This window comes from Heterodontus francisci, chromosome 2, assembly GCF_036365525.1.
Source record: "Heterodontus francisci isolate sHetFra1 chromosome 2, sHetFra1.hap1, whole genome shotgun sequence".
NCBI lineage: Eukaryota > Metazoa > Chordata > Chondrichthyes > Heterodontiformes > Heterodontidae > Heterodontus > Heterodontus francisci.
In genome coordinates, this window is record NC_090372.1 from 221401422 (window position 1) to 221429022 (window position 27601).

The 27601-nt window shown below is 51.8% G+C and overlaps 1 protein-coding gene across 3 annotated transcripts in view; it reads right to left on the minus strand.

Moving 5' to 3' along the window:
- tonsl (tonsoku-like, DNA repair protein) overlaps window positions 1-27601 on the minus strand; it is a 126765-nt gene that overhangs the window by 10078 nt on the left and 89086 nt on the right. The window contains exons 14-21 of one of the 3 annotated variants that reach the window (XM_068016229.1): window positions 26777-26849; window positions 26360-26523; window positions 25331-25451; window positions 14192-15198; window positions 13690-13796; window positions 12324-12480; window positions 9977-10055; window positions 2530-2837 (exon numbers count right to left, since the gene is read on the minus strand). In XM_068016229.1, the coding sequence (XP_067872330.1) occupies window positions 2530-2837; window positions 9977-10055; window positions 12324-12480; window positions 13690-13796; window positions 14192-15198; window positions 25331-25451; window positions 26360-26523; window positions 26777-26849 (2016 nt within the window). Of the gene's footprint in view, window positions 1-2529; window positions 2838-9976; window positions 10056-12323; window positions 12481-13689; window positions 13797-14191; window positions 15199-25312; window positions 25452-26359; window positions 26524-26776; window positions 26850-27601 lie in introns of all 3 variants that reach the window. The other 2 variants (XM_068016222.1, XM_068016212.1) reach the window with 2 other exon arrangements.

Here is a 27601-nt window from a genome sequence, read left to right on the forward strand (position 1 = left end):
TGAATAGAAAAACAAGGAAGTCATGTTAAACCTTTAAAGATCATGGTTATGCCTCAGTTGGACTACTGTGTGTAATTCTAGGCACAGCACTTTAGGAAGGATGCCAAGGTCTGGAGAGGGTACAGAGGCAGTTTACCAGGATGGTACCAGAGATGAGGGAGTTCAGTTACGGGGACAGATTGGAGAAGCTGGGATTGTTCACCTTAGAACAGAGAAGGTTAAGAGGAGATTGAATAGAGGTATTCAAAATTGTGAGGGGGTTTGACAGAGCAAGCAGAGTGAAACTATTTCCTCTGGCTAGTGGATCTGTAACCAGGGGTTATGGATTTAAAATAACCGGCAAAAGAACGAGAGGGGAAATGTGGAGAAATTTCTTTAGAGAGCTGTTATGATTGCAACCCGAAAAGGTGGTGGAATCAGATTCCACTGGAACTTTCAAAAGGTAACTGGACATTTACTTGAAGAGAATTAATTTGTAGAGAGTTATGGGGAAGAGGCTGGGGTGTGGAACTAAATTGGATAGCTCTTTCAAAGAGCTGGCACAGGCATGATGGGCTGAATGGCCTCCTTCTGTGCTGTAATATTCCATAATTCCAACCAAATACCACAAAAACACTTGGTAATTTATCTCAATGCTGCGGGATCTTGCTGTGCATGCACTGGCTGCCACGTTACCACAGGGACTACTTAAATGCAAGGTTGTTCTTTCTTTTCTAGATTATACCGTGTGTTGTCATCACAATGAAACGCTTTACTGAATCTGACATGTCAACACTGGCGGTGAAATGACCAACTTTAATGGTCCTTCTTTATTCCACCATGAGCTCTGGCATTATCTCCCACTGACTCCTTGTTTTAAAGAGCACACAATCCCTTCCCCAAAGGGGTCTGAATAAAATCAAGCGATGTTGTGAATCTCTAACTCTCACTGCTCCTCTGTGCAGGTATCTATGCAGCTCCTTTTTGAAGGTGTTAGTTGACCTTTGATTATCTTCCTTGTCTAGAAGTCCCTTCCACATCGCCTCTAACCTGTGAGGGAATGGGTTTCTCGCTCATCTTTAACTTGTTTGAGGCATGTGAATTTCCTACTCAGCTCCTCCAGTGCTGCACTCACTGCTCAAGTTAAAGATCAGGCTTTCCTTCCGTTGCATGCATCTTGCACAAGTTCCGAGGTCAATAGCTGTCTCTCTTCCTGTCCATTGGGATGAGTTTAAGTTGCTTGAGCCTTCCTTCATCACTTGATGTCTCCCAGGTTCAACCTGGGTCGTATAAAGATACAGGAACCACCAAACAGACCAGATAAGAGCAGCAAACATCTCCTAGAGTGTGGGGAAGTTCGGGGTGTCTCTCCTAGACTGTGGGGAAGTTCGGGGTGTCTCTCCTAGACTGTGGGGAAGTTCGGGGTGTCTCTCCTAGAGTGTGGGGAGGTTCGGGGTGTCTCTCCTTGAGTGTGGGGAAGTTCGGGGTGTCTCACGTTCTACAGGGCAGAAATGGAGAGACTTTTCATTTGTGGGTGAGTCCAGAACAAGGGGACATCAATATAAGATAGTCACCAACAGACCAAATAACGAATTTAGCAGACATTTCTTCACACAGACAGTGGTGAGAATGTGGAACTTGCTGTTGGAGTGGCAGAAGCACAGCATAGGAAATAGGAGTAGGCCATTCGGCCCCTCGAGCATTGATGTATGGAAAGGGAGCTTGAAGCATACACGAAGCTGAACGCAATAGCCCCAGGGGACAGGGTCAGAAGAGGTAATTAAAGCGTGGATTGGTTTGTATAAACCTGGATAGACTAGTTGGGCCAAATGGTCTGGTTCTGCACGTTCGACTCTACGCTAAAGTTCCATTTTCCCCCCATTGCTGTACAGCTTACATGTTCTTCACACCTTCAGATTTACAAAACAAAATCTTGTCCAGTTGAAAATTGCATCCAGTTCTGGGCGCCGCGCCTTAGGAAGGATGTGAAAGCATTAGAGAGAGTGCAGAAAAGATTCAGGAGAATGATTCCGGGGATGAGGAACTTCAGTTATGAGGACAGATTGGAGACTGTATTCCTTGGAGAAGAGAAGGCTGAGAGGTGATTTGATAGAGGTATTCAAAATCATGAGGGGTCTGGACAGAGGAGATAGAGAGAAATTGTTCCCACTCGTGAAAGGATTGAGAACGAGAGGGCACAGATTTAAAGTAATTGGCAAAAGAAGCAAAAGTGACAGGAGGATAAACTTCTTCATATATCAAGTGGTTAAGGTCTGGAATGCGCTGCCTGAGAGTGTGGTGGAGTCAGGTTCAATTGAGGCATTCAAAAGGGAATTAGACAGTTATATGAAAAGGAAGAATGTGTAGGATTACGGAGAGAAGGCTGGGGAATAGCACTAGGTGAAATGCTCGTTAGGAGAGCTGGTGTAGACACGATGGGCCGAATGGCTTCCTTCCGCACTGTAATGATTCTGTGAGGTGTTGCTGAGATGACTGTACCAGCAGCAACAACTGAGCAACTCAGAGCTGGTAGAGAGTTTAGATGCTCACCTGAAAGGGGGTGTCCCTGGAGAGTCTGGTGGCATCGCAGAGCTTCCTCAGGCCATCGTGTGTGATGTGATTGGATGAGAGGTCCAGCAGCGTCAGGTTGGGCATGGTCACTAGGCTGGCCAGCAGCTCGTCCATGGCTTCATCTCCAAGGCGGTTAGCGGAGAGGTGGAGCTCGCGGGTGACCGTCTGTAGCTTGAGTGCCCGCAGGATCGGGGTCAGGTTCTCCTTGGTCAAGGACAGGTTGGATAATCGGAAACAGGCACTGTTCTCCTGAGTCTCGCAGACCCTTAACACCAGACCATTCTCAGCTGGAGAAAGACATCGAAATCAGGAATGACAAAACACCATCACAGAAAGATACTAACAGTGCAGCACAGTGACAACAACTGGTAAACCATCCCAGGTGCTTCATAGAACTGTTATCAGACAAACCTGACACTGAGTCACATAAGGAGTTTCAGGACTGGTGACCAAAAAGAGGTAGGTTTTAAGGAGCATCTCAAAGGAGGGAAGGAAGGTAGAGAGGTTTAGGCAGGTAACTCCAGAGCTTAGGGCCTAGACAGCTGGAACCACAGCTGGCAACACTGGGGCAAAGGAAATCATTGGATGTGCAAGAGGCCAGAATCGGAGAGGTGAAGTGATTATGAGTAAATGGTAACACTCAGTCTGTATTACAGAGGCAGCGGCGTGGTGGTAATGTCACTGGACTAGTAATCCAGAGGCACAGGCTAATGTTCCGGGACAGGGGTTTGAATCTCACCAAGGCACATGGTGAAATTTGAATTCAATTAATAAATCTGTAATTAAAAATTAGTCCAATGATGACCAAGAAACCATTGTCGATTGTTGTTTTGGCTATCCCTCGCAGGGAGTCCGAAGATGGCTGAATAATAGAACGTTTATGGCACAGAAGGAGGCTACATGTCTGCGCTGGGCAAAAAATGATCCGCCTATTCTAATCCCACCTTCCTGCATTTGGTCCGTAGCCCTGCAGATTATGGCACTTGCGGTGCATATCCAGACTCCTTTTGAATGAGTTGAGAGTTTCCTGCCTCAACTACCCTTTCAGGTAGTGAGTTCCAGACCCACACCACCCTCTGGGTGAAAAGATTTTTCCTCATCTCCCCTCTAATCTTTCTACCAATCACTTTAAATCTATGCCCCCTCGTCACTGACCTCTCTGCTAAGGTAAATTGGCCCTTCACCTCCACTCTATCCAGGCCCTCAATTTTGTACATTTCAATCAGATCTCCCCATCAGCCTTCTCTGTTCTAAGGAGAACAACCCCAGCCTATCCAATCTTTCCTCACAGATGCAATTTTCCAGTCCTGGCAACATCCTCGTAAATCTCCTTTGTACCCTTTCTATCATCACCCTCTATAAAAACAAAGGTGACCGCGGTGACTGCAACAACGACCGTGGAATCTCCCTGCTCAGCATAGTGGGGAAAGTCTTTGCTCGAGTCGCTCTGAACAGGCTCCAGAAGCTGGCCGAGCGCGTCTACCCTGAGGCACAGTGTGGCTTTTGTGCAGAGAGATCGACCATTGACATGCTGTTCTCCCTTCGTCAGCTACAGGAGAAATGCCGTGAACAACAGATGCCCCTCTACATTGCTTTCATTGACCTCACCAAAGCCTTTGACCTCGTCAGCAGACGTGGTCTCTTCAGACTACTAGAAAAGATCGGATGTCCACCAAAGCTACTAAGTATCATCACCTCATTCCATGACAATATGAAAGGCACAATTCAACATGGTGGCTCCTCATTTTTTAGATTAGATTAGAGATACAGCACTGAAACAGGCCCTTCGGCCCACCGAGTCTGGGCCGAACATCAACCACCCATTTATACTAATCCTACACTAATCCCATATTCCTACCAAACATCCCCACCTGTCCCTATATTTCCCTACCACCTACCTATACTAGTGACAATTTATAATGGCCAATTTACCTATCAACCTGCAAGTCTTTTGGCTTGTGGGAGGAAACCGGAGCACCCGGAGAAAACCCACGCAGACACAGGGAGAACTTGCAAACTCCACACAGGCAGTACCCGGAATCGAACCCGGGTCCCTGGAGCTGTGAGGCTGCGGTGCTAACCACTGCGCCACTGTGCCGCCCTTTCCTATCCTGAGTGATGTGAAACAGGGCTGTGTTCTCGCACCCACACTTTTTGGGATTTTCTTCTCCCTGCTGCTTTCACATGCGTTCAAATCCTCTGAAGAAGGAATTTTCCTCCACACAAGATCAGGGGGCAGGTTGTTCAACCTTGCCCGTCTAAGAGCGAAGTCCAAAGTACGGAAAGTCCTCATCAGAGAACTCCTCTTTGCTGACGATGCTGCTTTAACATCACACACTGAAGAGTGCCTGCAGAGTCTCATCGACAGGTTTGCGGCTGCCTGCAATGAATTTGGCCTAACCATCAGCCTCAAGAAAACGAACATCATGGGGCAGGACGTCAGAAATGCTCCATCCATCAATATTGGCGACCACGCTCTGGAAGTGGTTCAAGAGTTCACCTACCTAGGCTCAACTATCACCAGTAACCTGTCTCTAGATGCAGAAATCAACAAGCGCATGGGTAAGGCTTCCACTGCTATGTCCAGACTGGCCAAGAGAGTGTGGGAAAATGGCGCACTGACACGGAACACAAAAGTCCGAGTGTATCAGGCCTGTGTCCTCAGTACCTTGCTCTACGGCAGCGAGGCCTGGACAACGTATGCCAGCCAAGAGCGACGTCTCAATTCATTCCATCTTCGCTGCCTTCGGAGAATACTTGGCATCAGGTGGCAGGACTATATCTCCAACACAGAAGTCCTTGAAGCGGCCAACACCCCCAGCTTATACACACTACTGAGTCAGCGGCGCTTGAGATGGCTTGGCCATGTGAGCCGCATGGAAGATGGCAGGATCCCCAAGGACACATTGTACAGCGAGCTCGCCACTGGTATCAGACCCACCGGCCGTCCATGTCTGCGCTTTAAAGACGTCTGCAAACGCGACATGAAATCGTGTGAGATTGATCACAAGTCGTGGGAGTCAGTTGCCAGCATTCGCCAGAGCTGGCGGGCAGCCATAAAGACAGGGCTAAATTGTGGCGAGTCGAAGAGACATAGTAGTTGGCAGGAAAAAAGACAGAGGCGCAAGGGGAGAGCCAACTGTGTAACAGCCCCGACAAACAAATTTCTCTGCAGCACCTGTGGAAGAGCCTGTCACTCCAGAATTGGCCTTTATAGCCACTCCAGGCGCTGCTTCACAAACCACTGACCACCTCCAGGCACGTATCCATTGTCTCTCGAGATAAGGAGGCCAAAGAAAGAGAAAGAAGAAAGTGCAATTACATCCTTTCTGTAATAAGGTGACCAGAACTGCACACAGTACTCAGGTTGTGGACTAACCAATGAGTTATACAGTTCCAGCTTCATTTCCTAAAACTAAGTCTAAAACTGTGCCCTGTCTTGTTGGACTTGCTACATACTGGCCAAAAAATGCACCTCAAGAATTCTGCTCCCTCAATTCCTTTCACACTAAAACTATGCCAGTTAATATTGAGTAGTTAAAATCCCCTACTATTACTGCCCTATTGTTCTTGCACTTCTCAAAGATTTGCCTACATATCTGCTCTTCTATCTCCCTCTGACTGTTTGGGGGTCTATAGTACACTCCCAGCAGTGTGACTGGCCCTTTTTTGTTCCTTAGCTCAATCTATATGGCCTCATTTGATGAACTTTCCAACATATTATCCCTCTTCACAGCTGTAATTGTTTTTGACCAAAATTGCCACTACCCCCCCCCGCCCCTTTTTGATCCCCCTCTCTATTGCATCTGAAAACCCTGTAACCAGGAACATTGAGTTGCCATTCCTGTCCCTCCTTAAGCCATGTTTCTGTAATAGCTATGATATCATACTGCCACGTGTTTACCTGTGCCCTCAGCTCATCTGCTTTATTTGCTATACACCTTGCATTGAAGTAGATCCCCTTGAGCACTTCCAAACTCTTTTTAAAAAAATTTTCTAACCATTGTTTCCTCTATCTTCCAGACTCATCCACTAATTTTCTGCCTTCCATTTTAATTTCTGATTTTGCCCCAACTGAATCTACCCTCAGGTTCCCATCCCCCTGCCAAACTAGTTTAAACCCTCCCCAACAGCACAAGCAAAACGATTTGCAAGGAACTCAGTCCTGGCTCTGTTCAGGTGCAACCCATCCGGCCGGTACAGGTTGCATCTTCCCCAGAGCCGGTCCCAATGTCCCAAGAATCTAAAGCCCTCCCTCCTGCACCAACTTTCCAGCCATACATTCATCTGTCTTATCCTCCTATTTCTATACTTGCGTGTGGCACTGGGAGTGATCCGCACATTACTACTTTTGAGGTCCTGCCTGCTAATTTCTTACCCAACTCAGTAAACTCTTTCTGCAAGACCACATCCCTCTTTCTACCTATGTTGTAGGTTCTGATGTGGACCACGACCGCTGACTGTTCACCCACCCACTTCAGGATGCTCTGCAGCCGCTCAGTGACAACCTTGACCCAGGCAACGCACCATCCTGGATTCACATCTGCGGCCACAGAAAAGCCTGTCTGTTCACCTGACTATCAAATATCCTTTCACTATGGCTCTTCCAGTCTTCCTTGTGCCCTCCCCTGTACAGCTGAGCCACCCATGCTGCCATGGCCTTGGCTCTGGCTGCACTCCCCAGATGAACCATCACTGTCCTCAGTATTCAGAATTGAATATCTGTTGGAGAGTGAGACACACTCAGGGGTCTCCTGCACTACCTACCTGTCTCTTCTCGATTGTCTGGCGGTCACCCATTCCCCCTCTCCCTACATACTCTTCAGCTGAGATATGACCACATCTATAAACGTGCTATCAATGAAGCTCTCATCCTCATGAATGCACTGCAGTGTCGCCAGATACTGCTCAAGTTCCGAAACCCAGAGCTCAAGCTGCTGCAACTGACAACATTTTCTGCGCATATGGTTATCCACGACCCGAGAAGCATCCTGGAGGTCCCACGTAGCACGGGATGTGCACTCCAGAGGTTGGTGCAGCCCTGCCATTCCTCTATCTATTAGATAGTAACCTTGGTATTACAGCTAAACCCTGCTGCTGCTAAAACTAATAACCTTACCAATAGTAATAATGACTTTACTACTGCTTATACTAAACTTTACCAATACTAAAGTACCTTACCACTATTAATATACACAAGCAATACTAAAACAATACCAATAGCAGTAATAACCACACCAATAGTAATAAACCTTAAGTCAAAAGAAAAGACTCACCAGCTACCCACTTGTTATTAATACTTAATATTTTTAACGTTTCTAAACTCCAAGTTGTTTAGACTCAGTCCCTAAGCAGCCAATCAACTCTCTGCTTTCCAGTGATTTTGTTTTCAAACTCCGGCACATAGAGGTAATTGTCTCCTCACAGGGTCCGCCACTGTCACCTCCGCTCCGGACTCCCTCCAGGTAAGTGGAAGGTCCCAAGCCCGGGTGTGGAATTATACTGTCTTCGGTAGCTGATTTCATGTCGGGTCCACTGCCGTTCCCAGCTCCCTCCAGGTAAGTGAAGGCCCCGACCTGGTACTCTCCGGTAGTTATCTCCGTGCAGGGTCCGCTCCTGGCCCCCTCCAGAGATCTACAGACTTTATGGCACGTTGGGCATTTGTTGTCACGTGGGATGTCTGGTCATGTATGATTAGTTCGGGTCATGGCTTGTTCTTTTCGCTGCTCTCATTTTTCCTCTTCATTTTGTCGTCATTGAGTCACAAAATGCTGGGATCCTTCCCGCAAGCTCTGCCTCCATCGGGTTTGGTCCAGGGCGAAGGTCTCCCAGGAGCTAATGTCAGTGTTGCATTTCTTCATGGCACTCAGCACATCCTTGAGGCCCTCCTCTGATGTGGTCTGCCCTGACTGAGCTGGGAGAAGACCACCTGCTTTGGGAATCTGATATCTGACATCCAAACTATATTGTTGCAAGGAAACCTCCTACTAATTACCACCTACCGCTTCCGCCTCAGCTGATGAATCAGTACTTCTCCATGTTCAACACCAATTGGAAGAAGCACTGAGGGTAGCAAGGGCACAATGGGAATCAGGGGGAAAACTCTCCACTGGTTGGAGTCATACCGAGCACAAAGGAAGATGGGTGTGGTTGTTGGAGGTCAATCATCTCAGTCCCAGGACATCACTGCAGGAGTTCCTCAGGGTAGTGTCCTAGGCCCAACCATCTTCAGCTGCTTCAATGACCTTCCTTCAATCATAAGGTCAGGAGTGGGGATGTTCGCGGATGATTCGTGACTCCTCAGATACTGAAGCAGCCTATGTCCAGATGCAGCAAGACCTGGACAATATCCACGCTTGTGATAAGTGGCAAGTAACATTTGTGCCACACAAGTGCCAGGTAATGATCATCTCAAACAAGAGAGAATCTAACCATCTCCCCATGACCTTCAATGGCATTACCATCGCTGAATCCCGCAAGATCAACATCCTGGGGGTTACCATTGATCGGAAACTGAACTGGACCAGCCACATACATGTTGTGGTTACAACAGCAGGTCAGAGGCTGGGAATTCTGTGGCGTATAACTCACCTCCCGTCTCCCCAAAGCCTGTCCATCAACTACAAGGCACAAGTCAGGAGTGTGATGGAATACTCTCCACTTGCCTGGATGGGTGCAGCTCCAACAACACTCAAGAAGCTTGACACCATCCAAGACAAAGCAGCCCGCTTATTTATTTATTTTTATTTAGAGATACAGCACTGAAACAGGCCCTTCGGCCCACCGAGTCTGTGCCGACCAACAACCACCCATTTATACTAACCCTACAGTAATCCCATATTCCCTATCACCTACCTACACTAGGGGCAATTTACAATGGCCAATTTACCTATTACCTGCAAGTCTTTGACATGTGGGAGGAAACCGGAGCACCCGGCGAAAACCCACGCAGTCACAGGGAGAACTTGCAAACTCCACACAGTCAGTACCCAGAATCGAACCCAGGTCCCTGGAGCTGAGGATGCAGTGCTAACCACTGCGCCACTGTGCTGCCCTGTGCTTAATAGGCACCCCGTCTACAAACATTCACTGCCTCCACCACCGACGCACAGTGGCAGCAGTGTGTACCATCTACAACTTGCACTGCAGCAACTCATCAAGACTCCTCCAACAGCACCTTCCAAACCCGCGATCTCTACCAACTAGAAGGACAAGAGCAGCAGATGCATGGGAACACCACCACCTGCAAGTTCCCCTCCAAGTCACACACCGTCCTGACTTGGAACTATATCGCCGTTCCTTCGTTGGGTTAAAATCCGGGAATTCCCTCCCTGCACCCCAAGGACTGCAGCTATTCAGGGAGGCAGCTCACCACCACCTTGTGACGCCCACAATCCATGAACAAATAAAAAAAAACTCTCCTTACCAAGTGCCAGACTCTCACAGGCTCTCTTGTATCTGTCAGCGAGAGGAGGCAGGTCCCAGGACAGCACCTCAGCCAGGACCTGAAAAGGAGAAATCACATCAAATGGCAGTAAGGGGGATATTTTCCTTCTAGTCAGTATAAGAAGACGCAGAGTGCAGCAAATGCACAGCAAAGGAGAAACACATCATCAACTCTGAGCCAGAACCTCATCTGTTAACGCAATGCCAGCACCCTCACCGCCTGCACCCACCCCAGCACCCTCACCAGCTGCACCCACCCCAGCACCCTCACCGCCCGCACCCACCCCAGCACCCTCACCGCCCGCACCCACCCCAGCACCCTCGCCGCCCGCACCCACCCCAGCACCCTCACCGCCCGCACCCACCCCAGCACCCTCGCCACCCGCACCCACCCCAGCACCCTCGCCATCCGCACCCACCCCATCCGCACCCACCCCAGCACCCTCGCCGCCCGCACCAACCCCAGCACCCTCACCAACCGCACCCACCCCAGCACCCTCACCAACCGCACCCACCCCAGCACCCTCACTGCCTGCTCCAACATTGGAACAGGAGAAGGCCATTCAGCCCCTTGAGCCTGTTCCACTATTCAGTTAGATCCTGACTGATCTGCATTTACCTGCCATGGTTGCCCAAAAAAAAAATCTATCATTCTCCACCTTGAAATTTCCAATTGATCCCCAGCACCCACAGCTGTTTGTGGGAGAGAGTTCCAGATTCCCACTGCCCTTTGTGTGAAGAAGTGCTTCCTGACATCACCCCTGAACAGCCTGGCTCTAATTTTTAAGTTCTGCCCCCTTGTTCTGGATTCCCCCCACCAGAGGAAATAGTTTGTCTACCCTAAAACTCCATCAATCATCTTAACCCCCTCAATTAATCTATGCTCAGGAATACAAACCCAGTCTATGCAACCTGACCACATAATTGGACCCTTTTAACCTCATGATCATTCTGGTGAATCTGCACTGCACTCCAAAGCCAAAATATCTTGGAGGGGGACATGGCGACGTAATGGTTATGTCACTAATCTTGTAATCCAGAGATCCAGCTAATGCCCTGGGGACAGGGACTCAAATCTCACCACGGCAGCTAGTGGAATTTAAATTCAATTAATTAATTAGCTAGAGGATCTGGATCGGCGCAGGCTTGGAGGGCCGAAGGGCCTGTTCCTGTGCTGTAATTTTCTTTGTTCTTAATAAAAATATGGAACTGAAAGCTAGTCTCATTAATGGTGCCATGAAACTACCATCGATTCTCATTTTTAAAAAACCCCATCAGTTCACTAATGTCCTTTATGGAAGTAAATCTGCCATCGTGTGGCCTACATGTGACTCCAGACCCACAGCAATGTGGCTGACTCTTAACTGCCTTCTGAAATGGCCTAGTCTAGTTGTCAAAGGGTAATTAGGGATGGGCAACATATGCTGGCCTTGCCAGTGATGCCCATATCCCATGAAAAGAATAAAAAATAATTTAAAAAAATCTTTCCTGAGGTGTGATGTCCAGAACGTGAATGCAGTTTCTCCAGACGGGGTCTGATCAGACATTTGTACAACTGAAGTGCAACTTCCACCCCTTTGTATTCCAGCTCCCTCGATAAAAAGGCCAACATTCCAGTAGACATTTTTAAATTATTTTACCTGCCCATTAGATACATGGACTCCTATATCTCTCTGCTCCTCTACAGTTCTTAGCTTTTCACCATTTAAAAAATACTCTGATCTTTCTCTGCCCACTCCTTAACCTGTCAATGTCCTTATGCAACTGAGTGCTCCCCTCTACACTACTCACTATGCCACCAAACTTAGTGTTGGCAGCAGACTTGAATACACAGCTCCCTGTTCCTTCATAAATATATATAGTGAAAAGCTGAGCCCCCAGTACAAACTGCTGGCAAACATTGCCTGTCACATCCTACCAATTGAGTACACACCCATTATCCCTACCCTCTGTCAGGATCTCCAAACCAATTTCCCCTGCCCATGTCAACAGTTTGCCTCCAATTCCAGGCACTTCCATTTCTCCTCCCCAACAGTCTCGTGTGGAACTTTATCGAACACCTTCTGGAACGTACAAGCAACATCCATGGACACTCACGTATCTACCACGTTAGAGACATCCAACCAGAGAAACCAACGTAGCTTTAGTCTATATAACCCTGTGCTGTACTTGTCCTGGGAAGTGTTTTTTGGGGACAGTGTAGAGGGAACTTTACTCTGTATTTAACTCCGTGCTGCTCCTGTCCTGGGAAGTGTTTGATGGGACAGTGTAGAGAGAGCTGTACTCTGTACCTGCCCAAGTGTTGAGACTGTGATTACGGGTCTTACCTCCTCATTGCTCTGTAGAACATGTATGATGGGGTCCTGCGGGGCGAGCAGTGCCCCTTCCTTTTTCAAGGTGAGCTTGGGGAGCAATCCACACATATGGTAGTATCGCTGGGTGGCCTGCTCTGCCAGCCAGGACACAGTTCGCACCTCACTGTCACTGTGGGGAGGAGGAGAGAAGGTAAAACTCACATCCAAAACTGTAAAGAGATCCATGAGCACACAGCTCCTACTGATAGATTGTAAAGCTTCAGGCAGGACCTCATATCCCACTGCTCACCCCTGCCCTTGACCAGACTGGGTAAAAGTCCACAGACACTCCTCCCAATAACCCAGCAAGGGCCTAGATCATTGGCTAACTATTTGGCCAAAAGAAGAATCACACTGGCGCCCAGACCAGACTGTTTCATATATTTGTTGTTGAGATGTGCTGGCACGGTTGCAATTACTGCTGATGGTTTACAACTGAGGGCTTGCTAGTCATCAGGAGACAGAGTGTGGGACTGCAATCACGTGTCGGCCAGAACGGGGTAAAGATGGTAGGTTTCCTCTCCTGAAGGACACGGGTGAACCAGTTATTTTTTTATTAAAACAATCTGCTGATTTTTCTGGCGCCAGCCAGATAGTTGTTGAAGTTAATTTTCCAGCTTGCCAGGGCAGGTTTACAGTCCTGCTCTCTGGGTCACTAGCCTGGACCCACATCAGACCATACAAGGCATGATACCTTGGTTAGACCACACCTGGAGTGCTGGGTCTCCAGTTCTGGTCTCCCAGATTATAAAAACAGATATAGAGGGACTGGAAAATACGCAAAAAAGATTCACTAGAATGATACCAATACTGAGGGATTACACCTATCAGGAAAGACTGAACAGGCTGGGGCACTTTGCTCTAGAAAAGACAAAACTGATAGAGGTCTTTAAGATTATGAAAGGAGTTTGATTGGGTAACCGTAGAGATGTTTCCACTTGCAGGCGAGGCCAGAACTAGATTCGTAAATATAAACTAGTCACGAATAAATCCAATCGGGAATTCAGGAGAAACTTCTTTACCCAGAGAGTGGGGAGAATGTGGAACTCACTACCACAGCGAGTGGTTGAGGTGAATAGTATCGATACATTTGAGGGGAATCTGGATAAATACATGAGGGAGAAAGGAATAGAAGGATATGTTGATAGGGTGAGATGAAGTAAGGTGGGAGGAGACGCGTGGGGGATCATTAATTCCTCATCTGGCCTTGGTCTCTGCAGGAGATTCCATGTGTGTTGGTTGGTCGAAGTTGTCGGATTATCAAGCTTCATTGGCTCCTATTTAAGTGACTATAACCTCATCCACCCCTTCCCACCCAATAAAAAGGCTTATAACATACCTGTGGGGTATTGGGATCAGGAAGATGTTATCTTGAACTTTGACCCTCACTCTGATTGATGGAGGTGCTGCTGGGTTGACAGGTTGTGCAAACTGTTGAGATGAACTCTGTAGAGAGAGAAGGATTACTGAGTGGAGACCAGATAACTACCAAGTAACTAGAGAGAGGACCGAAGGATTACTGAGTGGAGACCCGTTAACTACCAAGTAATTAGAGAGAAGACCGTTAACCAAGTAACCAGAGAGAGGACCGAAGAATCACTGAGCGGAGGCCCGTTAACTACAAAGTAACTAGAGAGAGGACCATTAACTACCAAGTAACTAGAGAGAGGACCATTAACTACCAAGTAACTAGAGAGAAGACCGTTAACCAAGTAACTAGAGAGAGGACCGAAGGATTACGGAGTGGAAGGCCAAGCGTGGAACATATATCCTGGCAAGAGTCAGCATGTTGGGGAGAGGAAAGGGGTGTGGAATAAGGAAGCAACAGTTCCATATATTACCAATGAATTGGAAGGTGCGGTTGGTACGTTGGTTGTGTGGATGACTTCAGACGTGCGAGGGACAGACATTCCATTGCCTGTGCTGTTTCTCGTCCTCCCAACAACAGCCCTGTCCACTATCTGGGTCATGCGCATCTGCCTCGATCTCTTCTTCTGTAGAACGCGTCTTCCACTGGATCCAGGCACATCAGAATCCAGAGAGGCCTCGACTCCACTGCCATGGCCTGGGTCCTCTGGGTCAGTGACACTGCCCATCCAGGAGTGCTCCCGTGGTCGCTTCTTGGGCCGGCTGCTACCCAGGTCATCCTCCAGCCAGTCCTCTTCCACATACTCACTATCTGGGATCAATGCTGACTTTCTTGCAGGCAACTGAGGATTAAGGGATGGCTCTGCTAAAGCTTGGGATAAAAGCCTGGATTTTGCACTCCCTAAACTCCGCATGGCCTGGAGGTAAGCAGATGTTCCAATACTGGGAGTGTCCGAATCACACTCCTGTTCTGTCCTGGCACAATCCCACTCGCTTGGCTCTTCCTGACTCAAACTCCCATCACTGATCAGTGCAGTCAATTGGTCCCCATCAGCTTCAGCACTTCTTGGGTCAGTAGGTGACCTCCGCTCCATGACCCCGTGAGGTTTTCTCACTGGCCGGAATTGCTCCACAGAGATGTCCTCTTCAGAAGATTCTTCCTCATCTACAGTTGAACAATCTAACCGGCTCTGAATGGTCATCTGTGCACTGGAGGTCAGAGGGATCCCACTGCAATCGGCTAGGCCATCAGCACTGCTCTGTGAAAGCCCACAGACCACCCTTCTCAGGGTCAGGGGAGCTCTGCTCGATTTCTGCCTGTTTCTTCCTAAACCTCCCATGTCCTTCTGATAACTTCTACACTTTGGTTCCACGGGATGAGATTTGGAAACAGTGGAGCACGATGCAACTGGATCAAGTGACTGAGAACTTTCAGAGTCAAATAGATCACTTTCTCTTAAGTTCTGGACCGGCTGCAATCCTGTGAATAGCAATGAAAGCAAATGACAATCTTCTACATATAAGAACAGAGTAAAGCTCCCTCTACACTGTCCCCCATCAAACACTCCCAGGACAGGTACAGCACGGGGTTAGATACAGAGTAAAGCTCCCTCTACACTGTCCCCCATCAAACACTCCCAGGACAGGTACAGCACGGAGGTTAGATACAGAATAAAGCTCCCTCTACACTGTCCCCATCAAACACTCCAAGGACAGGTACAGTACAGGGTGAGATACAGAATAAAGCTCCCTCTACACTGTCCCCATCAAACACTCCCAGGACAAGTACAGTACGGGGTTAGATACAGAATAAAGCTCCCTCTACACTGTCCCCATCAAACACTCCAAGGACAGGTACAGTACAGGGTTAGATACAGAAAAAAGCTCCCTCTACACTGTCCCATCAAACACTCCCAGGACAAGTACAGTACAGGGTTAGATACAGAATAAAGCTCCCTCTACACTGTCCCCATCAAACACTCCCAGGACAGGTACTGCATGGGATTGGCTGCTCTGTGATTGGGAATCCTGAGTGCCTCAACGAGGTGCAGCTGACAGTGCTGCAGGTGCTGCTGGAGAGGGAAAGCTGAGGAGAGAACTGCAAAAACTTTTCAACAACTTTTGCTGCAGAGGAAAGACTTTGGAATATGGCTGTATTTTGAGGTGGGTGTCAAGCACCAGACTTATATTTATTTGGACTGTTGGGAGAGGTTGGAGAGGCCAGAAGAAGAAGAGGGGGGGGGCTATTCAATTCTGCAGGGAGCTGTGCAGTTGCACTAAAGTTAAAAGGAAGCTCCCTCCCCGCCCCAATTGCCCAGCCTGGGTCAGCTGAAGCTACCTGGCTAAATAGACGGAAGGGGATATATAATGCCTGGGCAGCTTCAGCTGACCCAGCTGAAGACGCCTCCCCCAACCAGAAGACTGGAAGACCAAGTGTGCTGACAGAGACTGTTTTAAGTGTGCTGTGTGCACCACCTCCTGAGAGCAAGTCATCCCTCACAGCCTGTCTTTCCCTTTCCCTATTTCCTCAGCCTCTCCCCTAACCTGTTGTTTGTTTGTGAATCTTTCAAGTTTTTTGAATTACAAGCCTACAATTTAGGGTGGGTTTAGGTTTTAGATCCATGGCATGCCCTTCGTCACCGGTGGCGGGGCCCTCTACTACCTATCCAGAAGCGTCACCCTTTAAATTGCTAACATCCCAGCCATGTGGTGAAGAGCTATCCCCAGCCCAACATGTCCATTGAGGCCTGCGTAAAGGCAATGGCCGAGGTTGTCGGCCCCTCGGCCATTGTTGCAGCCTCAAAGATGTATGGCTGTGTTTTTTCTGAAGACCGAGCAGGCCGTGTCCCTGGCCCTGAGTAAGGGGCTCACTGTGGGGGGGACCTTCCTGCCGGTGGACCCTCTAGGGGCCACTGCGCAGCGGATAATGTTGTCCAATGTCCCGCCCTTCATTCCCAGTGAGCTCCTCCTCCTCCACCTGCACCACCTGGGGGAGGTGAGGTCGGGGATCACCCCAATCCTGCTCGGTCTTCAGGAAAACAGCCTCCGGCATGTGTTCTCCTTCCGCCGCCAGTTATTTATGCAGCTGGCGCCTGAGGAGGTCTCGGAGGGCCAATTTAATGTGGAATTCCAGGGGATGGCCTATCGTGTCTTCTGGACCTCGGACGGGGCGTGTTGCCGTGCCTGCAAGGGGGTGGGGCATGTTCGTTAGAACTGTCCCAACCTCCCGGCTGTCAACTCCACCTCAGCGGCCCGGGGTGGTTTTCACAGCCTCCGGTGGGGAGGGGAGTGCCCGTCCGGGTGGAAGGAAGGCACGGTGCAAAGATAAACACCAAGAGGCGCGTCCCCTGGACACCGTGACACAACCTGAGCCTGAGCTCAGCCCAAGGCCCGTTCCCACGGAATCCACCTGTCCCAGGGCTGGGCTCAGGCCCAGGGTAACGAAAAAAAAGAGGGTGCGGAAGCCTCTGATGACATGGAGGTCTCTGAGCCTCCGCACCCGAGTGGGAAAAAGGAGAAGGCACCCCTCCACAGAGATAACAAGGAGCCCTGAGGTGCAGGGTCCATCTGTTGGAGGGGAGCTGTCTCCTGTTTCGGGTCCCCACGTTCCCCCTGCCACCACCACCATCAAGGCTGCAAAGCCTGAGCAGGAGCTCCCTACCCGTCAGGATGGAGGGGAGGGGAAGGCCTCTGGACATGTGGCCCCTCCAGGGGAAGCCAGTGGAGCCCTGCTTGTGGTGGGGGAGCCTGGGGATGCCACTGGGTCGGGTGCCCTGAGTGGAGTGGAGGGGGAGGCCCAGAGGGGTCGGCCCTCCCTGCCAGAATCCACTCACAACCAGGAGGCACCCGACCCGATTACAATTGAAAATTTTGTCCTATCTGCTGGGTCTGTGGGTGCTGGCGGAGCGGGAGATTGCCTCCTCTCTGTCTCCGGTCTTAGCTCCGGCTGGATATCCAGAGTCGGAAGCTTCCGTCTCCCCTGGACCGCTCATTGGCCTGGGGACAGAGATGGAGGGGGGTCCTGAACTGCTGGCGTCCACAGGCTCCAGTTCCATCCTAGAACCCAGAGAGGACTCCTCTGCCATTGATCCTGGGGGTGGGATCGTGACGGAGGCGGGACCAGCTGGCGCGGCCGGGACGTCCGCCCCACAGTGTGTGGTGGATGTGTCGGCCGCTGGCGGTGACGACCTGGAGGAGGATGGGGACTCGATGTGGGCACGGAGGACGACCTTGATTCCATCGCCAGTGAAGTGGTGGAGTCCCTCGTGCCTCCCACCAAGTCCCCTCTCATCCCCACGGCGGAACTCCGAGATTTCCTCGCGGTTTGCAGGGGTTGCCGCGATAAAGTTCAGCTGGCCCTCGGCCGTTGGTCGAATCTGGCGCTGATCATCCAGTCCGTCCGTGCCGCCCTGAAGAAAGCGGGCAAGCGCGCGGGTGTGAAACTGGTTGAGAGGCGCCGTTTTAATGTGTTCCTCAATGGGTTGCTGGGGGAGTGGAAGGCCAGGTGCACTTCCGCTCCCTCCTCACAGTGAGGTGTTGGTGACGGGTTTTTTTAAAAATTACCTTTCACATGAAGATAACCAGAGCCAGCCTCAACATCAACGGCAGCAGGGGGTCTCACCGCAGATTTCACAATCTCTCAGTCCTCAGGGAAGGGAGATATGCGGTGAGCTTTCTACAGGAAACACACACCATTCCGGGAGACGAAGCCACCTGGCTCCTGGAGTGGCAGGGTGGGGTCTACGTGAGTCACCTCACCCCTATTTCTAGTGGGGTGGCTATCTTGTTGGCCCCGACTTTTCAGCCGGAAATCTTGGGAGTCAAGGAGCTAGTGCCGGGCCACTTGCTCCACCTCGCCGTTCGCCTAGGTAGCGTGCCGCTCCACTTTGTGAACGTGTACGCGCCCAGACCAGGCGCGTTGCAAGTGCACTTCTTTGAAGAAGTGTCCGCTCTCTTGAGCTCCATCAATAGCGGCGAATGCATCATCCTCGGGGGTGGGATTTTAACTGTACCCTTGAGGTGGGGGATCGCTCCGGTCCCCAGAGCGGCCAAGCGTCGGTGGAGAAGTTGAGGGAACTGATCAGCTCTCTCAACTTGGTGGACGTCTGGCACAATCTCCATCCTGACCCCAGCGCCTTCACGTGGAGGTCTGGAGGAGGGTGGTCCCAAATCGACTGCCTCTACTTTTCGCAGGCGTACGTCTCCCGCATCTTGGCGGCCTCCATGCTCGGACCACCACCTGGTGTGGGCGGAGTTCATTCCGCACCGCACGCGGGCAGGGTCCGTGTACTGGCACTTTAACAACCGGCTGATGGAAGACGAGCGATTCCGGTACTCGTTCCATCGATTCTGGGCTGAATGGAGAAGGAAGCAGGGGGGCTTCCCCTCCTTGAGGCTATGGTGGGATGTGGGCAAGACTTACATCCGCATCTTCTGTCAGGAGTACGCGAAGGGGTCGACCAAGAGGCGGGAAGCCGAGATCAGGCGCCGAGAGAGGGAGGTGCTCGATTTGGAGTCCCGCCTCGGTCATGCCGTCACGTTGGCGGAGCTGACCGACGCCCTCCACCAACTCGCGAGGGGCAAATCCCCGGAGCTGGACGGGCTGAGCGTGGAGTTCCTCACGACGTTCTGGGACGTCCTGGGGGATGATAATGCACGGGTCCTGGGGAAAGCCTGGCAACCGGGGAGATGCCACTCTCGTGGCGCAGGGCAGTCATCGTCCTGCTGCTGAAGAGGGGCGATCTCCACCTGCTTAAAAACTGGCGTCCGGTCTCCCTCCTCAGCACTGATTATAAGATCTTTGCCCGGGCTATGTCTACCCGCCTGGGCTCCGTGCTGGCCCACATGATCCACCCCGACCAGTCCTCCACGGTCCCCGGCTGGTCCATCCAGGACAACATCCACCTGGTCCGGGACCTGATCCATCTTTCCCAGAGGACTGGTCAGTCGGTCGCCTTTCTCTCCCTCGATCAGGAGAAGGCATTCGACAGGGTGGATCACGAATACCTTTTCGGGACTCTGCGCGCTTTCAGACATGGGCCGCATTTTGTGGCCCGGGTCCGACTTTTATACGCCGCCGCAGAGTGTCTAGTCAAAGTTAACGGATCCTCGACGGCAGCCTTCGCTTTGGGAGAGGAGTGCGTCAGGAATGCCCCATGTCCGGCCAATTGTATACCATCTGCGTGGAGCCGTTCCTGTGCCTGCTTCGCAGGAGGTTGACAGGATTGGCTCTGCACGAGCCGGCCATGCGGGTCGTCCTCTTGGGTTACGCAGACGATGTGCTCCTCGCGGTCACAGATCCCGTTGACTTGCGGAGGATGCGCGACTGCCAGCAGACCTTTTCTGCCACGTTCACCGCGAGGATCAATTGGGAGAAATGTTCCGGTCTCCTGGTGGGTCAGTGGTGGGTGCACTCCCTGCTGGAGGAGTTGACCCTTTTTGCGTGGAGCACCACGCACCTCCTCTATCTGGGAGTCCACCTTAGCCCCGCTGAGGAAGCCTGGCCGGCAAACTGGCAGGAGTTGGAGGCGAAAGTTACCGCTCGGCTGGGGCGCTGGACAGGACTGCTCCGAGTGCTTTCCTACAGGGGCCGAGCGCTGGTCATAAACCAACTGGTGGCCTCCATGCTGTGGTACCGGTTGGTCACTTTGGCCCCACCCCCCGCATTCGCCACCAGGATCCAGAAGAAACTCGTTGATTTCTTCTGGGGCAAGAGGAAACACTGGGTCTCTGCCGCGATCCTGAGTCTCCCGATTGAGGAGGGCGGCCAGTCGCTGGTGTGCATCCGCACCCAGACTGCGACTCTCTGCCTTCGGACCCTGCAGAGATACCTGTACGTCGAGCGCCCTCCCAGATGGTGTGCACTGGTGATGTATTTTTTCCGCCAGCGTCACTGCCTTCAAGATGACACACAGCTCCCGGCGAAGACCGTTAGCCACGCCTCTCTGAGGGAGTTGCCTGTCTTTTACCGGAATCTATTCATGGTCGCCTCCAGTCAGGGCGCTGCCCCGCCAGCGGAGGAGAGGCCCTCGACTGTCCAGGAGGCCAACTCCGGGGACGGACCGGTGGGCGGCGGAGTGGCCGAAGGCCCCGGGGCGTCCCTCACTGCGGGTGGCGAGGGGGCTCAGGAGAGCGGAGCAATCCCGGCTGAGCTGACCCCCACTTGGCCGGAACTGCACATCGGACCCAGGCCCCGAAACCCTCCTCGGGAGCCGGTCCCGCACAACACGGGCCGCCTCTCGGAAATGCCCTCCGTGCCATTCCAATCGACGCAGAGGGCGTTTCCTGTACGGGCTGCTCCTGCACACACTTCACTTCCTTGTCTTCGTCAGCCGGCCGGACACGCCCTGGCGGTCCGCATTGCCATCTGGTGGCGAGGGGAAACTCAGATGGAGGTCTCTCTATGCGGGAGTCCTCCCCCTTTACATCGGGGACCTGGGGTGGAGGGTGTTGCACAGGGCAGTCCCGTGCAATAAACTTTTAAGCAGGTTCATGGACTCCCCGGCCGCCTGGACGAGTCAGTGTTCCGTGTATATATGGAGTGTGCGAGGTTGCAGCCCGTTTGAGTATTTGAAGGGGCTGCACTTCAGTCCCACACTCCTAATCTTTGTGCACCCGGTGAGGAGGGGCATGGGCCCAGAGGAGGATCTCCTCGTCGGTCTGATCTTGGGTCTGGCCAAGGTGACAATTCACAGGTCCAGGCTGCGGGCCGTTGGGGGGTCCGTCCTCCCTGCTTGCCTGCCCCTCTTCCGTGGTTACGTTCGAGACTGAGCGTCCCTGGAGAAGGAGCATGCGGTGTCTGCCGGTACGCTTGAGGCCTTCCGCGACTGGTGGGCACCGAAGGGACTGGAGTGCATTGTCAATGCCGAGAATGGCATTTTAATTTGAGTTTTTGATTTATTTTTCTGTTTTAATAAAGTTATTTTAAAAATATGTATATAAAGGGGGCCTGGAGAATAAAGGCCAGCTTGGAGAGAAAAAAACAAAAACTGGGGTTGGCTGCTCTCTGATTGGGAATCCTGAGTGCCTCTACGAGGTGCAGCTGACAGTGCTGCAGTCAGTTGCTGGAGAGGGAGAGCTGAGGAGAGAACTGCAAAAAACTTTGAACAACTTTTGCTGCAGAGGAGGAAAGACTTTGGAAAAGTCTGGATTTTGAGATGGGTGCCGAGCACCAGAATTTTATGGGAGGTGGAAGAGGCTGGACCAACAAGGGGTGGGGGCTGTACAATTCTACAGAGAGCAGTGCAGTTGCATTTGAATACCAAGGAAGCTCCCTCCCTACCCGAATTGCCCAGCCTGGGTCAGCTGAAGCTCCCTGGCTAACGAGACAGAAAGATCTAGCTGGTGCCTGGGCAGCCTTCGGCTGACCCAGGTGAAGACCCCTCCCACAACTAGAAGACCAGGTGTGGTTACAGTACTCAGAGTACCAACCTTTCAGGAAAAAAATCAAAGTCATCGCTTGCAGCTTTTCTTTCCCCTTTTCTGTATACCCTCAGCCTCTCCCCAAACCTACGAGCTGCTTTTTCTTGGAAACATTTGTTTGCCTGCAATTTGGGGGTGGGTTTGGCTCTTGAACCCCTGGCAAGCCCATCATCACTGGTGGCAGGGCCCTATCATACCTATGCGGCAGTAGCCTCTGTGGCTCTGTCACCTTTTAAATTAATTACATCGAGCCGTGGGGTACCCATCCCAATATGTCTTTCGAGGCCTGTGTAAAGGCAATGGCTGAGGTTGTCGGCCCCTCGGCCATTGTGGCAGCTTCAAAATGTACGGCAAGGCTGTATTCTTCCTGAAAACTGAGTGGGCCATGTCCCTGAATAAAGGGCTCACTGTGGGGGGGGGGGGGGGGGGGGGGGTACATTGCTGCCGGTGGAACCTCTGGGAGCCACTGCGCAGCGGATAATGTCATCAAATGTCCCACCCTTCATTCGGGGATCACCCCAATCCCGCTCAGTCTTCGGGAGCACAGCCTCTAACATGTCTACTCCTTCCGCCGCCAGCTATTTATGCAGCTGGCGCAGGAGGAGGTCTTGGAGGGCCACTTCGATGTAGAGTTCCAGGGGATGGCCTACCGTGTCTTCTGGACCTCGGACGGAGCGCGGTGCCATGTCTGCAAAGGGGTGGGGCATGTTCGTAAGAACTGCCCCAACCTCCCGGCCGCCAACTCCACCTCAGCGGCCCAGGGTGGCGCCAATGCACCTCCTCCCACTCCCCCCACACATCGTGCAGACACCGCTCAGTTGGTTCCGGAGGTTGTGGTTTTCACAGCCTCCGGCAGGGAGGGGGGGTTCCCATTCGAGTGGAAGGAAGGCGCAGGGAAAAAATAAACACAGAGAAGCGTGTCCCCTGGACACCATGACACAACTCGAGCCTGAGCCCATCCCAAGGTCCGTTCCCGGGGAAGCCACCTGTCTCAGGGCTGGGATCAGGCACAGACTAACTAAAAAAAAAGGAGGGTGCGGGTGTGGAGGCCTCTGATGACATGGAGGTCTCTGAGCCTCTGGGCCCTAGTGGGAAAAAGAGGGGAAGGCACCCCTCCACGGAGGTAACTCGGGGCCCATCTGTTGGAGGGGAGCTGTCTCCTGGTTCAGGTCCCCAGGTTCCCCCTGCTACCACCAACATGAAGGCGGCAAAGTCTGGTCAGGAGCTCCCTATTCCTCAGGATGGAGGGGAGGGGGAGACCCCTGTACATGCAGACCCTCCTGTGGGAGCAAGTGGAGCCCTACTTGTGGTGGGGGAGCCTGGGGACGCTCCTGGAGAAGCCTCCCCGTCTGCCACTGGGTCAGGTGCCCTGAGTGGAGAGGAGGGGGTGGCCCCAAAGGGTCGGCCCTCCCAGCCAAAATCCACCACCAACCAGGAGACACCCGACCCAGTTATAATTGAAATTTTTACCCCAACTGCTGGGTCTGTGGGCTCTGGCGGGGCAGGAGATGGCCTCCTCTCTCTGCCTCTGGTCCCGGACTGCTGGGTCTGTGGGCGCTGGCGGGGCAGGTGATGGCCTCCTCTCTCTGCCTCTGGTCCCGGCTCTGGTTGGATTTCCAGAGCCGGGCACTTCCATCTCCCCTGGACCACTCATTAACCTGGGGAGGGCGGGGGGGGCTCCTGAACCGCTGGTATCCACAAGCTCCAGTTCCATTCTAGACCCAGAGAAGACTCCTCCACCATCAATCCTGGGGGTGGGATCATGACGGAGGCGGGACCAGCTGGCGCGGCCGGGACAGTGTGTGGTCGGTGTGCCGGCCACTGGTGGTGACGACCCGGAGGACTCGGTGTGGGGCACGGAGGACGTTCTTGATTCCATCGCCAGTGAGGTGGTGGAGTCCCTCGTGCCTCCCACCAAGTCTCCTCTCATCCCCACGGCGGAACTCCGGGATTTCCTCGCGGCTTGCAGGGGTTGCCACAATAAGGTTCAGCTGGCCCATAGCCGTTGGTCGATTCTGGCGCTGATCATCCAGTCCGTCCGTGCCGCCCTGAAGAAAGCGGGCATGGGTGCGGGTGTGAAACTGGTTGAGAGGCGCCGTTTTAATCCATTTCTCAATGGGTTGCTGGGGGAGTGGAGGGCCAGGTGCACTTCAACTCCCTCCTCACAGTGAGGTGTTGGTGACTGTTTTTAAGTACCTTTGCAATGAAGATAACCACAGCCAGCCTCAACATCAACGGCAGCAGGGGGTCTCACCGCAGATTTCACAATCTCTCAGTCCTCAAGGAAGGGAGATATGCGGTGAGCTTCCTGCAGGAAACCCACACCGTTCCGGGAGACGAAGCCACCTGGCTCCTGGAGTGGCAGAGTGGGGTCTACATGAGTCACCTCACCCCTATTTCTAGTGGGGTGGCTATCTTGTTGGCCCTGACTTTTCAGCCGGAGATCTTGGGGGTCAAGGAGCTAGTGCGGGGCCGTTTGCTCCACCTCGCCGTTCGCCTGGGTAGCGTGCCGCTCCACTTTGTGAACGTGTACGAGTCCAGGCCCGGCGCGTTGCAAGCGCGCTTCTTTGCAGAAGTGTCCGCTCTCTTAAGCTCCATTGATAGCGGCGAGTGTATCATCCTCGGGGGGGATTTTAATTGTACTCTCGAGGTGGGGGATCCCTCCGGTCCCCAGTACGGCCAAGCATCGGTGGAGAAGTTGAGGGAACTGATCAGCTCCCTCAACTTGGTGGACGTCTGGCGGAAACTCCATCCCGACTCCAGCGCCTTCACGTGGAGGTCTGGAGGAGGATGGTCCTGAATCGACCGCAGGTGTATGTCTCCCGCGTCTCGGCGGCCTCCATGTGGCTGGTGCCGTGCTCGGACTATCACCTGGTAAAGCTCCCTCTACATTGTCCCCATCAAACGCTCCCAGGACAGGTACAGCAATTGGAAGCAATGGAATGCCACACGTTTCCAGTACTTTCGTGCTGAGTTGATAAGAGCAGCCTCTGGTTTTTTTGATTGCCTTATTCTTATGGCCTCCCCAGAATGTGATGTGATTTGGTGCCCTATGGTGGCCCGGTCAACGCAACCAAGAATCGGGGCTGAGCTCAACTGTGGTCAGTGTGATGAAGATCCAGCATCCCACTAGTCTGGTCAAGTAACAACGGGTTTAGGAACAGATATCGAACCCTGTGTTGTGCCGCCACCTCTCGTGGAGCTGCTCCTCAGCATCCTCTCGATGCATTTGCACTGCTGCTTGGTGTCCTGGTCAAGGTGCTTGAAGTAGGTCTGGCGCCACGCGTGCAGACTATCCAGCGGGGTATGACCCTGAACATCAAACAAGAGAAGCAAAGCATTCAGTTAGAGAAGGACTCAAACTCTTGAGGGCAGTGACCATTTAGAGGAGTGGGGTTTGATTGGGATCAGTCAGCACTCCATTACATTCCTAGTTATTCACTTGATCTTTAACCTAACGGGAGGCAGAAATTGGCAATAGTTCCCAGATAAAATTCCCAAGTCTGAGATCAGAGCGAACAGCAAGGGGAGGAAGACAGTAGAGGATCCAGGGTACAACATGATGATCCCAACACCCACAGCCTGGGCTCCCGACACCCGACAGACCAGCTCCCCGGTATTCCCGACCATCACGGGTACCGAGCCCGGCATTCCTGATCCTCACTATTAGCAACACCGGCATTCCCAACTCCACAATTTATTTTCTTACATGGAATGTGGGCATCACTGGCAAAGCCAGCATTTGTTGCCCATCCTTAATTGCCCTTGAACTGAGTGGTTTGCTAGGCCATTTCAGAGGGCATTTTAAGAGTTAGCCACATTGCTGTGGGTTTGGAGTCACATGTAGGCCAGATCAGGTAAGGACAGCAGATTTCCTTCCCTAAAGGGCATTAGTGAACCAGCTGGGTTTTTACAACAATCGATGATAGTTTCATGGCACCATTACTGAGACTAGGTTTCAAATCCAGATATTTTATTAAATAATTGAATTTTTTTAATTAATTGAAATATATCTCACCAACTGCCATAGTGGGATTTGAACCCGTGCCCCCAGGGCATTAGTCTGGGCCTCTGGATTACTAGTCCAGTGACATTACCACTATGCTACTGCCTCCAAGCCTGGCATTCCCGACCGTCACAGTTACTGACTCCAGCATTCCCAACCGTCCTGACCCTCATAGTTAACGAGCTCAGCGTTCCTGGCTGCCACAGTTACTTACCTTGGCGTTTTTGATTGTCACAGATGCTCCCATTTTAATCAGTAGCTCAGCGACTTTGAAGTTTCCGCAGGTGATGGCATCATGAAGAGGCGTGATCCCCTCACAGTGGGGCCCACCAGCATCATTCACATTCACATGGTGATCCAAGAGATATCGGACAATTTCTGAGGAGGACAACAGCTGTGGTTTAAAATCGTGGAGACACGGGTCAGCACTGCTCTGAACTTCCCTCTCAAGATCCAAATATCCTGCTCTACGCACTTTTCCTCCCCTCACATCCTCACTCTGTAGAAATTAAAACTAATTTCACGGTCTTCTACTCTTACTGAGTTTAGACCCGCTCTCCCTCTTGTACTTTCAGCAGAGGAACAAGCCCTCTCCATCTGTGTACGGTTTCTGACAATAGTGAAGACTCACCCAGATGGCCGTGGTTGCAGGCTTCGTGTAATGGTGTCCAGCCACAGTAATCTCTGGGATTCAGGGGGTGGCCCTGAAACAACACCAGTTGGAAATCAATCGACAATTAGAAACTGGGTCAAAGGCACTCAGAAATAACAGACTGTTTCGAAACAAATTTTCTCATTTATAAACAGCACAAAGATCTAAGCAACGACCCGAGCTTCGCTGTTGGATGGTGAAGTGAGCAAAGGTAGCCTCTGCTCAGTGCAGGTCAATCTATAATCACCCCTCAGTGTGCTGTCTTCAGGGTGCCAGGGAAGGCACAGAGCAAACATTACTGGAAACTGGTCTTCTACTCCCAACACGCATGCCTCTGGGACACATCTGCAGCAGTCACCAGCTTTGCCCTGCCACCTAGCAGGCCATGTACCGCTCATCTCCAGTAGCAATGTTGGAGGTTGTTCAGGAGTGGAAACAGAAAGTACTTTGTCCACAAAGTGCAGTGGAAATCCAGAACTCTGTGCCCCAAGTGGCCATGAGCCCTGGGCTGGGGGCAGGGTTAATTGAAAATTTCACAACCGAGATCAATACGCAGTGAGTTGTTGTGATCTGGATTGCGCTGCCTGAAAAGGCGGTGGAGGCAGATTCAATAATAAAACTTTCAACAGGGAATTGGATAAATAGTTGAAAGGAAAAATTTGCAGGACTATGGGGGAAAAGAGCCTAGGAGTGGGAACAATTGAATAGCTCTTTCAAAGCGCTAGCACAGAGAAGATGGGCTGAATGGCCTTATTCTGTGCTGTATGATTTTATGACAGATTTATATTATCAAGGGGTATGGAG